Below are 16046 nucleotides of genomic sequence, written 5' to 3'. Positions count from 1 at the left end.
CCATGTGAGCATGCGAGCCCTAATTCATGGTCTGGGAACTAAACAATGAGGATTGTGTTAATATACAGGGGTAGGAGGAGATCGCGGCAAGATGTCTCGAGGTGCATTGCAAATGGTAATACCACCCGAGAATGAATGTCTGGGGGTCAACGTCCATTACATGAAAAAAGAATATGGTAAATTAGATGATCAGGAAATTGTCATATGATGATTTCAAAAGTGAGCAAGAGTTGGTAACATTGGAACTGAAGAGGTAAAATCCCCACTTCAGTGAAGAGACTATCTACATAACTAGTCCGGAAGGAGCAAGTGTCCGGTCTTACTCCACAATGATGTACTGGGGTGAACCTTATCAAAGCACCAAAGATGCCACGAGGTCAGATTAAAGGGAAACAATGAACACAGGTGTGTTGCTAGATTTGTCACTGGTAGGTCCAATCAGCACATGAGTATTACAGAGATGCTCAGTGAACTTCAATGGAAATCCTCGGATGGAGGAAGACATTCTTTTTGCCAAGTGACTGGCAACCATAGTTCATTCAGGACAGGAACAGGACACGATAAATATGGAGTAGAGTAGCGTGACCCACAAGAGATATGGACAAGAAAGTAGAGAGCATTAAGCTTTCATATGCAGATAGTCTTTAGTTGATGAATGGTGGCCACGTCACATTTTCATCGAACAGGAGTCCCACAAATCAGGGCTGTGTAACGACAAGTGTTGGGTACCCAGATAGTGTTCTTGGTCTGGATAAACTGTGATATAACAACAGAACTAGAGGAATTGTGTTTTTGTGTGAGAAACTGGAAGCTATGGTAAAGTGTCCAAGAGGAGGCTCTTTGGACGGCTCCTTATAACTAGCATTCAGCCAAAGTTACAGATTGGGAGTGACACCAAATTCAAAAGTCGTCGACATTCGACAACTATCCAGAACCCATTGATGGTGATGAGCAGGAATATAACACTCAGCACGGAGAACCCATGCAGAGCTGGGTGATGTACCAGCTATAATCCAATGCAACTAGATGAAAAGTGATGAACACAAATTGTAGGGAGCCAACCACGGAAGGTAAGAGTAAAATGTGAAGCTGCCAAGCAGTGTTGTATGCCTAAGTGGGTCAAGACTACAATGAGAAGTTGGCATTTAGAAAAACGGTGTTGGATTGCTCTTCCAAAACCTAACCAGATGGTCAGCTGTACATCATACCTCCCACAAATGACACTGCTTGCGGGACAAAAATCCCCACAATTCGAGAACCCAGCATGATGGCCCATCATGCTATCATCCTTTCAAGAACCTTGCAGAGCACACTGGTGAGGCTAATCAGTCATAGCTGTCAATAGATGTTGGGTTTTGGTCTGGTTTAAGGATCAAGGTGATGATACTATCTCTCCACTATGAAGGGAAAACACCTTCTAGCCAAATACAGCTGAGGACTCAGAGTAGATCAAACTGAGTCACATTCAAATATTGTATTATCTGTATATCAATAGAATCAGTGCCTGGACAAGATGATTCAAGAGCTTGAAGCAGTTCACAGTAGTAGTAGTAGTAGTAGTAGTAGTAGTAGCAGCAGCAGCAGCACAACCACAACCACCACCACCAGCACAACCATTTATTTTCTTCAGTAAGAAGATTGGTTTGATGAGATCTACACAGTAATCCGCAATGATCAAGCCTCTTCATTTCTACACAACTATCTCAAGAAAACCAGGAGAGCTCCACATTCTGGCACTGACGGGCCAACTGGGACTGTTTGACTGCCACGTCGCCCTCTGCTTATGGTGTAACTGGACCAGCACACCACTCTCCCAGCTGTTGTCGGCTCTCTTGACCTTGGAGCTGCCACTTCTCATTCAATTTGCTCCTTGAGTGGTCTCAAGGATGAGTGCGCCCTGATCCAGTCATCTCACCTAGGAAAAATCCCCGGCAATACTGGGAACCGAACTTGTGGTCCTTTGCACTATAGCCAGGCACTCACCACTGAGTTACAGAGGCGGATAAAACTATCACAAGACGTCTCAGGATGTGTCCTATCAATTGACCCATTATTTTAGTCAAGTTGTGCAGCACATTTATTTTTTCCACGATTCAATTCAGTACTTCATTACTTTTTCAATCTACCCATCAAACTTCCAACATTCATCTGCAGCACCACATTTCAAAAGCTTCCATTCTCTTCTTGTCTGAACTGCTTATCGTCCATGTTTCACTTTCGCAAAATGCTAAATTCCATACAAATAACTTCAGAGAAAGACTTTCTAACACTTAAATTTATATTCACTGTGAACAAATTTCTCTTTTTAAGAAACATTTTTCTTGCTACTGCCAGTCTGCATTTCATATGCTCTCTACTTTGGACATCACTAGTTATTTAGCTGCCCAAATAGCAAAATTCACCAAACTAGTTTAAGCGTGTGTTTTTCTAATCTAGGTCTATCAATAATAAGTCACAGCTGCAAAATACTAACGCGAATTCTTTACAGACGAATGGAAAAACTGGTAGAAGCCGACCTCGAGGAAGATCAGTTTGGATTCCGTAGAAATGTTGGAACACGTGAGGCAATACTAACCTTACGACTTATCTTAGAAGAAAGATTAAGAAAAGGCAAACCTACGTTTCTACCATTTGTAGACTTAGAGAAAGCTTTTGACAACGTTAACTGGAATACTCTCTTTCAAATTCTGAAGGTGGCAGGGGTAAAATACAGGGAGCGAAAAGCTATTTACAATTTGTACAGAAACCAGATGGCAGTTATAAGAGTTGAGGGGCATGAAAGGGAAGCAGTGGTTGGGAAAGGAGTGAGACAGGGTTGTAGCCTCTCCCCGATGTTATTCAATCTGTATATTGAGCAAGCAGTAAAGGAAACAAAAGAAAAATTCGGAGTAGGTATTAAAATCCATGGAGAAGAGATAAAAACTTTGAGGTTCGCCGATGACATTGTAATTCTGTCGGAGACAGCAAAGGACTTGGAAGAGCAGTTGAACGGAATGGACAGTGTCTTGAAAGGAGGATATAAGATGAACATCAACAAAAGCAAAACGAGGATAATGGAATGTAGTCAAATTAAATCGGGTGATGCTGAGGGGATTAGATTAGGAAATGAGTCACTTAAAGTAGTAAAGGAGTTTTGCTATTTAGGGAGTAAAATAACTGATGATGGTCGAAGTAGAGAGGATATAAAATGTAGACTGGCAATGGCAAGGAAATCGTTTCTGAAGAAGAGAAATTTGTTAACATCGAGTATAGATTTAAGTGTCAGGAAGTCGTTTCTGAAAGTATTTGTATGGAGTGTAGCCATGTATGGAAGTGAAACATGGACGATAACCAGTTTGGACAAGAAGATAATAGAAGCTTTCGAAATGTGGTGCTACAGAAGAATGCTGAAGATAAGGTGGGTAGATCACGTAACTAATGAGGAGGTATTGAATAGGATTGGGGAGAAGAGAAGTTTGTGGCACAACTTGACTAGAAGAAGGGATCGGTTGGTAGGACATGTTTTGAGGCATCAAGGGATCACAAATTTAGCATTGGAGGGCAGCGTGGAGGGTAAAAATCGTTGAGGGAGACCAAGAGATCAATACACTAAGCAGATTCAGAAGGATGTAGGTTGCAGTAGGTACTGGGAGACGAAGAAGCTTGCACAGGATAGAGCATCATGGAGAGCTGCATCAAACCAGTCTCAGGACTGAAGACCACAACAACAACAGGTCTATCAATATAATATGATTTAATTCGACTGCTTTCCGTGATCTTTGGCGGCCCACTAGATAGGAACTCAGCCCATATCTGGAATGAAGAGGCTACATTCCCAAGAAGGAGTCGTAGTGCTCCCACCATTCCTTCTTGCTGCATTTAATCGGATACTTTACTGAGACTTGGTCAACATGGTGATGACAAGGAAGTGACAGGATCACCAAAAATAGGTCATTGTCACAAGATTATCAATAGTAACCATTTTAAAAAGGCCACAAGATTGGGGGAAGGGACTGTAAGGTCAATACTTGAAAATGTGCTATGAGTGGTGCTACAGTAGTAGGAATATCATTATTGAAGAGACACAGATTAAGACTGGAAAGAAAGTGATCAACCAGAAGGCGCTTATTAGATGACGTGGTACTCTCTCACATGGTGTGGTGTCCACTGAAACCCCAAGCAGGAGATAAGGGATGGGAGAGTTGCAGAATCAAGGAGGGCATCTCAGGGTAGTAAATGCCCTGTCCATTGGTAAATGAATGATCAATGGGGTCATTTGGGCTCACACTGCTATTGTTTCCAATGTGGTACAGAGGGGAGTCCACTCACTGACAATATCTGTGGGGACCAATGTACAAATCCCTCCAAATGCTCCCTAAAGGTCAGTATTGATTTTGACAGGGCAATTACAGTTACGACAAAAGCATGGTAACCTCAAAAAGTTGGAGAATGGTCCCTAGTGAAATGCAATTCTCGGAGATCAACACAGACCCAGAATAGAGCATTTGTTGCTGTACTTCTGGCAGGTGACAATAATATCCATTGCAGTTCCACAGAATTATCATTTTGGGGGCATCTTGGTTAGGCATGAAGGAGCAAGAAGACAGGTCACACCCCAGGTACAATCCCTGTTACCCAGCAGCAATGGAACAATAGTGATGAACGAAGGTACCAAGCTAACAGCATGTTGGGATCCAGCTGCTCTGAGGTCACTGGGTTAGCCTTCATGTGAAATTCTCAGGCTGAGGATACAGAATCAAAGTCCCCAAAGATGGTGCTGCAGGTCAAGGTACTGCAAATGAATGGGCCATAATAGTGGCAAAAGTCAGTATCACTGGAATGGGACATAGCTTATTGTACTTCGTCCTAGCTTCATAATATGAGAGGGTATCAACAGACATAAGTTTTCTGGATTTTGGGTTCCTTGATTAGGGTAGCACAATTTGAGGATCACAAAGTGTTGTCACCTCTGCAATTGATACATAAAGGAGGTAGCCCACGCAGAGTGTTTTCAGGAAGTTGTCAGTTATAGTCTCCACAAATTGGGTTGTTTGCCTACCAGGAAGACACATGCCCAATGCATTGGCATTTGAAGGACTGCATTGGGGAATGAGAGATATGGCTTTACAACACAATACTAGGTCATGACTGACTTTCTCAGGGAAGCAAATATTCCTCAAAAGGGGGGATGAATGCTCTGGTGTCATCCTTGTTGTCTATGAGCCTGGACATACAAACTGCACTACTCATTTCGCCAAGTTTTCGCACAGTTCTTCATCTGCCAGCAGCGGCAAGTCTCAGTGAAAAATTAAACACTCTACCCTGTTCAGGCTGTAATGGTGTGTTACGGTAATAGATACATCAAAATTTTTACATGAGAGTAATGCTCAGGACTTGTTGGGGTTTTGCTGCTTTAAGACGAAACCATTTCATAATTTACTAAGGGAAGAGTTTTCTCCAAATACATTTTCAATCTTCTCCCTAAAATACATTGGTTTGGTAGACAGCAAAGGCCCTCCATCAGTTTGGCTGCAAATCAAGAACCGAGGATGCTAACTTTCTGCAGTTCGTTTAATCTAGCTATCCTGCCATGATGTTGCCAAAGACGGAAAATTAATAGGGTCATAATGGTCTGCACTGAGGAATTCAGATTTGTCTGAGGAGACCGATCCAGCCAGAGCAAGGAGTACCTGGCTTGATGGCTATCGCAACGAGTCCCAGTGCTCGTAAATGGACAGGCACCTTGGCATTTGTAGAGAGGTAGCACCTCTGGTGTCAATAGTGCATTCCAACATAGTCAGGGGACTAGCACACGTCTATCGCACTTCTGTAACTTTTTTTTTTTTTTTTTTAATAAGTGGAGGGCAAATACAAATGTGGGGAAAGCACCTGGATTAAGCAAAATAGGTGGTGTAAAACACAGCAGGAAGAGCCATAATTAATGTCCTGCAAGACAGCTCAGTTGTAAGCAGGGAATCTGTCTGTCTTTGAGACCAAATCTGAGAAACAATACAGTCAGAGAGTAAGATTGCAGGACAGGAAAAGAAGAAGTACTGCAACAGTCTGCAGCTCCGTGCTCACCGTGCAAATACTCATAAAGAGTTCTGAGCCCCCTAGGTATAGATTCAACATGTACTCCACGAATTCTACCGAGCGAGGTGGTGCAGCAGTTAACACACTGCACTCATGTTCGGGAGGACGACGGTTCAAACCTGCTTCCAGCCATCCTGATTTAGGTTTTCTGTGATTTCCCTAAATTGTTCCAGGTAAATGCTGGGATGGTTCCTTTGAAAGGGCATGACCAACTTCCTTCCCTAATCCTATGGGACTGATGACCTTGCTGTTTGGTCCCGTCCCCCAAATCAACCAACCAATCCACAAATTCATCATCTGTCGTCTTGAGTGGTTTTCGTTATTACTTTTTCACATTTCATTGTCCTTAAGGCCTGATCTTGTGCAATCACTATTTGAGTTTCTGACTTTGCTCTCAGGTGTGTCTGATTTCTGGTAATGTTCCAGCTCTCCAAGCAGTTTAGATAATGTCCATGCCAATATTGCTGTCTCCAGGATTGTTTTAGCTTATTCTGAGTTTCAATTTCACTGTCACACTGCAGAAGTAAGTAAGTATCAACTCCTGCAAACAGTCAACACTTTCTTGCTTCTTCTTCACCTTGGCAAAATTGAGTTTGCCTCTCAGAATGAATTATTTGATGGTTAGATGATGTGCTAGGTCACGAACCTTCCAAATCTATGGTATTTTCGGCTCTGACCTTATCCTCCATCTTCACTTATCACATACGGTTTTTCGATGTCAACTGTGGAGTGCAAAGCAGCGTACATGTTAAGCAATTTTCATGTCTTGTGGTCTGCCGATAAAGTTACTTCTTGTCTCTAAGCAACCGGACCAAAGCAGTATTTGATTACATGAACAGCCACTGATCTTATAACCATAATTTTGTTCCTGGAATGATATTGAATTCTCAGCACATGCTTTAGCCTCCTGAAGAACTCTTTTCTTAAAGGTTTCTTTCGTAATTTCATAATTTTTCTCTACACCATGGTAACAGTAAGTCTACATTATTTTAAGAAGCTGATGATTTATTAAAAAATTATGATCTGTACAATAGCTCGTGTAGCTTTAAGAAGAACAATCAATTTCGGTCAGATAACAGGTCATCTTGAAGTATAAAATGACATGTCATTACCCAACGGATTTCACCGCTTCTCATCTAAACCACAGCACTGAATTACCATTCCATTTTTTTTCCCTCACTTTTCACATTCCTGAGGCAGAAGAGGTGTCTTTACAATTGTTAACATGCAGACTTTTGAAGTAGTTCATTTATGACAGGAAAACAACAATGTGAAATATATAAAATGTACAGGAGCTAGATAGGGTATGAAATTATTGTAAACAATCATATCTACTGACCCGGCCTCCGAAAGGTGCCTGTGACGAGACTGGAATGGAAAGTGCTGGGTGTGTGGATAAGATAGGTCTTGCACTTACCCCGTCTGTGTAATAGCTTGTTCCAAACTCTTGCCACATGGGTCTTAACACTCTAGAAGACAAAACAAATCACAAGTTGCAATGACTTAAAAGCCACTGTCTTCCCCATTTTGTGGGCATTTCACTTCCTCAGTTATCTACTGTCCCTCCCCCTCTTGTATATTGCATATTTCTCTTCTCACTTATGTGAATCCTGACAAACTGGAAGACAAGACATACTCCACTGTTCTTTACTAAGTTGTAATAATTCCAGTTGAAGGTGACTGTTCTCAAGAAATGGCTTTCTGATCACGGTTAAGAACAAATATATCTTAAATAGCAGAATGCTACTCACCAATTCCTTCTACATCTTCAGTCAAAAATGTGAGGCAGAGAAAAATGAGCTGGGGGACAAAAGATGGAAAGGGAACAAGAGAAAGATGACAAAAACAAAGATAGAGAAAGGTATGTTGATAGACAGAGAAAAATAACTGCATTGTATTACACATGAGTAATCTTCATTGTTCTACTTCTTTTGGTTATATAAGGTTACACCAAGTTACCCATAGAAAAGACTGGTGTGGTTTCAAAAGTTAATAAATATGTTACTATTTGAGATACATAAAACAGCATAAGCACCGGTAATTGCTTATGTTTTTGAGAAACTACTAACAGTTTGCCTTTTATAGTAACTGTGGGAAAGTATACCACATTTTCAAAGCAGCATCAGGCAGTACAAAGTTTTTGGAGTCACTGCACTTGATGTGTCAAAACTTGTGCTTATAGCACAGTGAGAGTTTCATGAACAGTTCAATAAAAAATTGCCACACAAACATTTCAAATGGATGCTGTCAATGTTTTGTGGCAACTGGACACCTGTATAAGAAAAAAAAGGTAATATAGACCTTGTATGCTACAAATAAAGTAGAAAAAAATGTATTACGTGTTCTTTACATAGTTCCTGCAAGTCTGTCACATATGTGGGCATGGCCAGAATGACAATATAGTAATAAATGCATAAGAAATTGCACCTTAGCCTCTACAATCTTTTCTGGCGTACACTCTCAGACAATTAAATTTTATAGTCAATTTTTTGTTTGTTTACTGTTACATGTCTGCAATCCTGGAACACACTGAAATCCTTACATACTGGTACAATAGCACACATCCTGAAGGGCCTAAACAAAATTATGTAGCCCACTGATGCAGTGGAGTATCGTGGTGTAATTCATTTTTGGCACTTAAGGGGAACAATACTGCAATAATCTTTACCGAGTTAGTGGAAATGTACAATAATAATCCACCAGCATACAACCCTGGTTACATGGCACAGACACTTCCACTGTGGTCAAACAAGACCAGATGACAAAGGACGAAGTGGTAGATCATCTCAGTGTAAAGAAGTGGAAATAACATCAGAAGCAGAGGCACAAACGCTCCAAGACTGACATATCCCAGTCAAGGCAACAGTGGGAAAAGTGGAAAACCGGTGCAATTCAAATTACTTCTTTAATTGTTTGGATTATCTTGATACTGTTGCAAAATTTTTATTAAAATCTAAAAGTTTTTTGAATGTCAGATGTACTCTTATAGTTTATGAAAATCCGACATAATTCTTCAAATCAATAATTTATAATATACAAGCTGTACCAGTCATAAGTATATATATATATATATATATATATATATATAACAAGTAACAAATGTGGTTAATATCATAATAATGTACAATTTAAGTACCTTATCAAGCACTTCCTTGATTATGTTGTCTCTTGCTTTTTTGCCCAAGTTACTTTTTTCCTTGCCATCTTCATTCACAGCATCTGTTGTCTCATGACTTTTCTTATATGCAGAGCTATCAAATGAATACTTGCTCCATGCTTTTGGCTTTGTTGGATCACCTGAAGGAGAAAAATGTACTACAAACAAGTTTTACGGACAAATTCAAGACCTTCTTTGAAAAAATCTGTATCTATCTCCTAATGTCAGCTATACAAATATTTTCTTTGCAAGCTCTTTTCCCCCACTCTCTTTACATGCACTCTCTCTCTTATCAGAACTTCAGTTTGGAAATACCTTTACGCGCACGCACGCACACACACACACACACACACACACACACACACACACACACACACACACACACACACACCTATGTCCCTACATTATGCTGACATTATGTAGGGGTGTGTAAGAGTGAGGGGGTGTGTGTGTTACTCTAGCTCATCAAAGTTAATTCCAAAAGATAGCAAGTTTTCTATCTTTTGTGTGGGCCTATTGACAACTTAAAACTCCTACTTTCTAGTAAGTGATTTCCTTTAATCCAAAAGTATTAAAATTCCCTCTTGGTTACAACTGGTTCACTGTGAAAGTTTTGTGTTCAGTTACCCCAAAGATAATGTTGGAGCATGGCACATGTCACTGCTTGTGGTGACATGTCACTCATTTCACTGCCTTTCAGACATGTAGGACATTTAATTATTGTTTCTGATGTGTGACTTACAAATTTACGTTTTAATTTGTAATTCCTGTGCAACACATACCCACACGGTACTCAAGAATCATCCTGATTTTTTTTTTAAAGTGAAGCACCCAGAAGACATGGTTACAGGTTAGTGTAACTTCATACACGTACATGCCATCAGTGAATATGTAAATGATTAGAGTTGCAATTCTTTATGATGGGTAGAATGATCACGAAAGTGCATTAGTGTTTTGTGTTGTTACCGGGCCTGGCAGGGTATATAAGAGGCATGAACAGTGTCAGATATTGAGTGATTACTGCGAAGGACACAGAAATGCCACAAACTCATGCGAGACAGCACTTTCGGTACCTAACTGAACTGTAAAGGTCCTTCGTTATGGGTCTCTCTTTGGCAGGCTGGTTGAATCTTGCAATATCCAGATTTGTGGGGCATTTGGAACTGACAACAGTCCATGGGAAGATGTGGGCAGGCATAAATGCCATCAAGGTTCTGGTCCACAAAGTCTAACCACACAATGGAACCATACTGTGCACCAAGCATGTTGTAATCCATTCACATCTGTCTCTGCCATCAGAGAAAAAGAAATGGACTTCCTCCAATATATTGAGTCATCCTGCACCATTGGTCAGAGACTGTCAGCAGTCGGACTAGGAAATTACTATTTCATATGTACCCCTTAACATTACTGAGACACATGGACTGTTGATGAATGGGATCACATGGTTCTGCACTACACTAGATGACCATCATCTGTGAGTAAAGTGGCAGTGTGGGAAGAGGTCCCATTCTCCCATTGTTTTGGAGAGGCATATTAGTGTTACTTCTGCCTTCAAGGTGTGGGGAGCCACTGGGTATGATTTCAGGTCTTGATTGGTAGCGAATTAAGGAACTCTGGCAGCACAACAATATGCCATAGACATCCTGCATACTCTTGAGTTACCACTCATATGACAGTATAACAATGTCATTTTTCAGCAGGACAATGTTCATCCACAAGGTGCGCATCTCTCTATGCAATGTCTGCATGATGATGTGGTACTCCAGTGGCCAACAAGATCCCCAGATTTATCCACAATAGAAAACATGTGGGACCAGCTTAGATGTCAACTCCATTGCAGTGCCAGTGTCTAGGATATAAATGACCAATTACAACAGTTATGCGTTAGCTTGCGTCAAGAGAGGATACAAGGGCTTTGTGACATCTTTTCCAACCAAATTAATCCATGCATCAAGCCCAGAAGGTGTCTAATAAGTGTCGTATTGGTAAGAGGGCTTTTACTGCTAAGTTCTCAGTAAATTTGACTTGATAATGCAATTACTGATGTAACATCACATACCTGCTCAAGACATGTGGTTTCATTTCATTTCCTCTTGCCCTCCTGCATGACATTTGTTGACAGACAATTATTTGTCTGCAGACATACTTCCAAGGGCAAGATGGGTGTGTGTGTGTGTGTGTGTGTGTGTGTGTGTGTGTGTGTGTGTGTGTGTAAGGAATCTTTGGAAAAGTACCAATACATTTCACGCATATAAATCAAATAAATTGTAAATTTATCCAAACCATTATAAACATTGAACTTGCAGCTGTGGTTAAAATTGCAGATGGTTTGTATTAAAAAGAACATGTTTTACAAAGCATTATGAAGTGAGTGGTAGCAGTATTAGCTTAGATTCCTCAATAAATTGCCCCAATGAAATTCAAAAGGGTGAATACTTTTAGCTCATACTTAAACAATAGTTGTGCATTAGAAACGGAATTGTTGTTGTTGTTGTTGTTGTTGTTGTGGTCTTCAGTCCTGAGACTGGTTTGATGCAGCTCTCCATGCTACTCTATCCTGTGCAAGCTTCTTCATCTCCCAGTACCTACTGCAACCTACATCCTTCTGAATCTGCTTAGTGTAGTCATCTCTTGGTCTCCCTCTACGATTCTTACCCTCCACGCTGCCCTCCAATACTAAATTGGTGATCCCTTGATGCCTTAGAACATGTCCTACCAACCGATCCCTTCTTCTGGTCAAGTTGTGCCACAAACTTCTCTTCTCCCCAATACTTCCTCAATACTTCCTCATTAGTTATGTGACCTACCCATCTAATCTTCAGCATTCTTCTGTAGCACCACATTTCGAAAGCTTCTATTCTCTTCTTGTCTAAACTATTTATCGTCCATGTTTCACTTCCATACATGGCCACATTCCATACAAATACTTTCAGAAATGACTTCCTGACACTTAAATCTATACTCGATGTTAACAAATTTCTCTTCTTCAGAAACGATTTCCTTGCCATTGCCAGTCTACATTTTATATCCTCTCTACTTCGACCATCATCAGTTTTTTGCTCCCCAAATAGCAAAACTCCTTTACTACTTTAAGTGCCTCATTTCCTAATCTAATTCCCTCAGCATCACCCGACTTAATTCGACTACATTCCATTATCCTCATTTTGCTTTTGTTGATGTTCATCTTATATCCTCCTTTCAAGGCACTATCCATTCCGTTCAACTGCTCTTCCGAGCCCTTTGCTGCCTCTGATAGAATTACGATGTAATCAGCGAACCTCAAAGTTTTTATTTCTTCTCCCTGGATTTTAATACCTACTCCGAATTTTTCTTTTGTTTCCCTCACTGCTTGTTCAATATACAGATTGAATAACATCGGGGAGAGACTACAACCCTGTCTCACTCCCTTCCCAACCACTGCTTCCCTTTCATGTCCCTTGACTCTTAGAACTGCCATCCGGTTTCTGTACAAATTGTAAATAGCCTTTCGCTCCCTGTATTTTATCCCTGCCACCTTCAGAATTTGAAAGAGAGTATTCCAGTCAACATTGTCAAAAGCTTTCTCTAAGTCTACAAATCCTAGAAACGTAGGTTTGCCCTTCCTTAATCTAGCTTCTAAGATAAGTCGTAGGGTCAGTATTGCCTCATGTGTTCCAACATTTCTACGGAATCCAAACTGATCTTCCCCGAGGTCGGCTTCTACTAGTTTTTCCATTCGTCTGTAAAGAATTCGCGTTAGTATTTTCAGCTGTGACTTATTAAACTGATAGTTTGGTAATTTTCACATCTGTCAACACCTGCTTTCTTTGGGATTGGAATTATTATATTCTTCTTGAAGTCTGAGGGTATTTCGCCTGTCTCATACATCTTGCTCACCAGATGGTAGAGTTTTGTCAGGACTGGCTCTCCCAAGGCCGTCAGTAGTTCCAATGGAATGTTGTCTACTCCGGGGGCCTTGTTTCGACTCAGGTCTTTCAGTGCTCTGTCAAACTCTTCACGCAGTATCGTATCTCCCATTTCATCTTCATCTACATCCTCTTCCATTTCCATAATATTGTCCTCAAGTACATCACCCTTGTATAGACCCTCTATACACTCCTTCCACCTTTCTGCTTTCCCTTCTTTGCTTAGAACTGGGTTTCCATCTGAGCCCTTGATATTCATACAAGTGGTTCTCTTATCTCCAAAGGTCTCTTTAATTTTCCTGTAGGCAGTATCTATCTTACCCCTAGTGAGATAAGCCTCTACATCCTTACATTTGTCCTCTAGCCATCCCTGCTTAGCCATTTTGCACTTCCTGTCGATCTCATTTTTGAGACGTCTGTATTCCTTTTTGCCTGCTTCATTTACTGCATTTTTATATTTTCTCCTTTCATCAATTAAATTCAATATTTCTTCTGTTACCCAAGGATTTCTACTAGCCCTCGTCTTTTTACCTACTTGATCCTCTGCTGCCTTCACTACTTCATCCCTCAAAGCTACCCATTCTTCTTCTACTGTATTTCTTTCCCCCATTACTGTCAATTGCTTCCTTATGCTCTCCCTGAAACTCTGTACAACCTCTGGTTCTTTTAGTTTATCCAGGTCCCATCTCCTTAGATTCCCACCTTTTTGCAGTTTCTTCAGTTTTAATCTACAGGTCATAACCAATAGATTGTGGTCAGAGTCCACATCTGCCCCTGGAAATGTCTTACAATTTAAAACCTGGTTCCTAAATCTCTGTCTTACCATTATATAATCTATCTGAAACCTGTCAGTATCTCCAGGCTTCTTCCATGTATACAGCCTTCTTTTATGATTCTTGAACCAAGTGTTAGCTATGATTAAGTTGTACTCTGTGCAAAATTCTACCAGGCGGCTTCCTCTTTCATTTCTTTGCCCCAGTCCATATTCACCTACTACGTTTCCTTCTCTCCCTTTTCCTACTGCCGAATTCCAGTCACCCATGACTATTAAATTTTCGTCACCCTTTAGTATCTGAATAATTTCTTTTATTTGCTCACACATTTCTTCAATTTCTTCGTCATCTGCAGAGCTAGTTGGCATATAAACTTTTACTACTGTAGTAGGTGTGGGCTTCGTATCTATCTTGGTCACAATAATGCCTTCATTATGCTGTTTGTAGTAGCTTACCCGCATTCCTATTTTCCTATTCATTATTAAACCTACTCCTGCATTACCCCTATTTGATTTTGTGTTTATAACCCTGTAGTCACCTGACCAAAAGTCTTGTTCCTCCCGCCACCGAACTTCACTAATTCCCACTATATCTAACTTTAACCTATCCATTTCCCTTTTTAAATTTTCTAACCTACCTGCCCGATTAAGGGATCTGACACTCCACGCTCGGATCCGTAGAACACCAGTTTTCTTTCTCCTGATAACGACATCCTCTTGAGTAGTCCCCGCCCGGAGATCCGAATGGGGGTCTATTTTACCTCCGGAATTTTTTACCCAAGAGGACGCCATCATCGTTTAACCATACAGTAAAGCTGCATGTCCTCGGGAAAAATTACGGCCGTAGTTTCCCCTTGCTTTCAGCCATTCACAGTACCAGCACAGCAAGGCCGTTTTGGTTATTGTTACAAGGCTAGATCAGTCAATCATCCAGACTGTTGCCCCTGCAACTACTGAAAAGACTGCTGCCCCTCTTCAGGAACCACACGTTTGTCTGGCCTCTCAACAGATACCCCTCCGTTGTGGTTGCTATCTGTATCGCTGAGGCACGCAAGCCTCCCCACCAACGGCAAGGTCCATGGTTCATGGGGGGAGGAGAAACAGAATTATTTATAGTATTTGTCCTATTAACATGACATATGGCAGATTTAATTTTTTGGTCTTCATGTACAACAGATACATCATATGGAAATTCCAGTTGATGTGTCAAGTCATTTATGTGGAGGGGAGTATCAGTCAGAAACTATTAGTTCCCTCCACTATCGGAAGAACAGAACCATTTGTGATTTTCCCGACAAATTGCTAAGTTGCTGTTTTGTGTAAATAGTTAAATTATTTTTTCTCTTCGTGAGGTGACTAATATTTTTGACTTGTCAGCTAAATGTACATAATGTAACAAAAAGATAAGGAGAAAATATTTTATGGGTATGGGAACAGAAAAACTTTATTTTCATGTTAGAACCCATTTCCATAATCAGGAATAGAACACACTACCAGACCACATGAAACTCTTCCTAACACGACATTTTCAAAATGCTATTTCCATTATGTCTGGTTAATTTGTAGTACTTAGACCCACAGCCAGTGCTGTGTGTTCCATTTAGTAAAAGCCAGTGCTGTGTGTTCCATTTAGTAAAAGCCAGTGCTGTGCGTTCCATTTAGTGAAAGTAACGTTAACATGCAACACTTAAGGATTGTCTTGCCCATTAACCAAATGTAGTGTTCACATGCAACCAACCACAACATCTTATTTAAACCATTTAATTGTGTACATCATGGACATGGTTTTCTGCATAGTACAAAGAAAGTGTGAGCAAATGTGAAGCTGGCAGATGCCTGTTTGTAACAGGAATTAGCAAATGGTAACGGCTGTGCCACTCAGTGTTATGAAGAGAAATCACCTGAATGAAGGTGTCCAGAAAGGAAGATACATGATGCAACTCACCATCATCACATTGAGCATAGGGTGTGTAAGGTCTGCTACTTGTGACAGAGAGGCCTAGAAGGATGAGACGAACTAGATGAGACAATTCTTCATGAAGCTGACAACCCTACTGACAATTTAAGACAAGCAGCTGAAAGAAGAAATGTTGACCAGATGATTCTCTGGTGACTGCTACATGATAACTTGAAGTAG

At 40.7% G+C, this 16046-nt stretch overlaps 1 protein-coding gene across 1 annotated transcript in view; it reads right to left on the bottom strand.

Annotated features, from left to right (window-relative positions):
- The window catches only part of LOC124785461 (probable RNA-binding protein 19), a 115616-nt gene that overhangs the window by 84016 nt on the left and 15554 nt on the right, over positions 1-16046 (bottom strand). Inside the window, exon 3 of the mRNA XM_047254183.1 lies at positions 9209-9369. Within this exon, the coding sequence (XP_047110139.1) occupies positions 9209-9369 (161 nt within the window). The remainder of the gene's footprint in view (positions 1-9208; positions 9370-16046) is intronic.

The sequence above is a fragment of the Schistocerca piceifrons genome, chromosome 1 (assembly GCF_021461385.2).
Source record: "Schistocerca piceifrons isolate TAMUIC-IGC-003096 chromosome 1, iqSchPice1.1, whole genome shotgun sequence".
NCBI lineage: Eukaryota > Metazoa > Arthropoda > Insecta > Orthoptera > Acrididae > Schistocerca > Schistocerca piceifrons.
The sequence above is the reverse complement of the archived record's forward strand: the minus strand, read 5'-3'. Positions and strand labels throughout refer to the sequence as shown.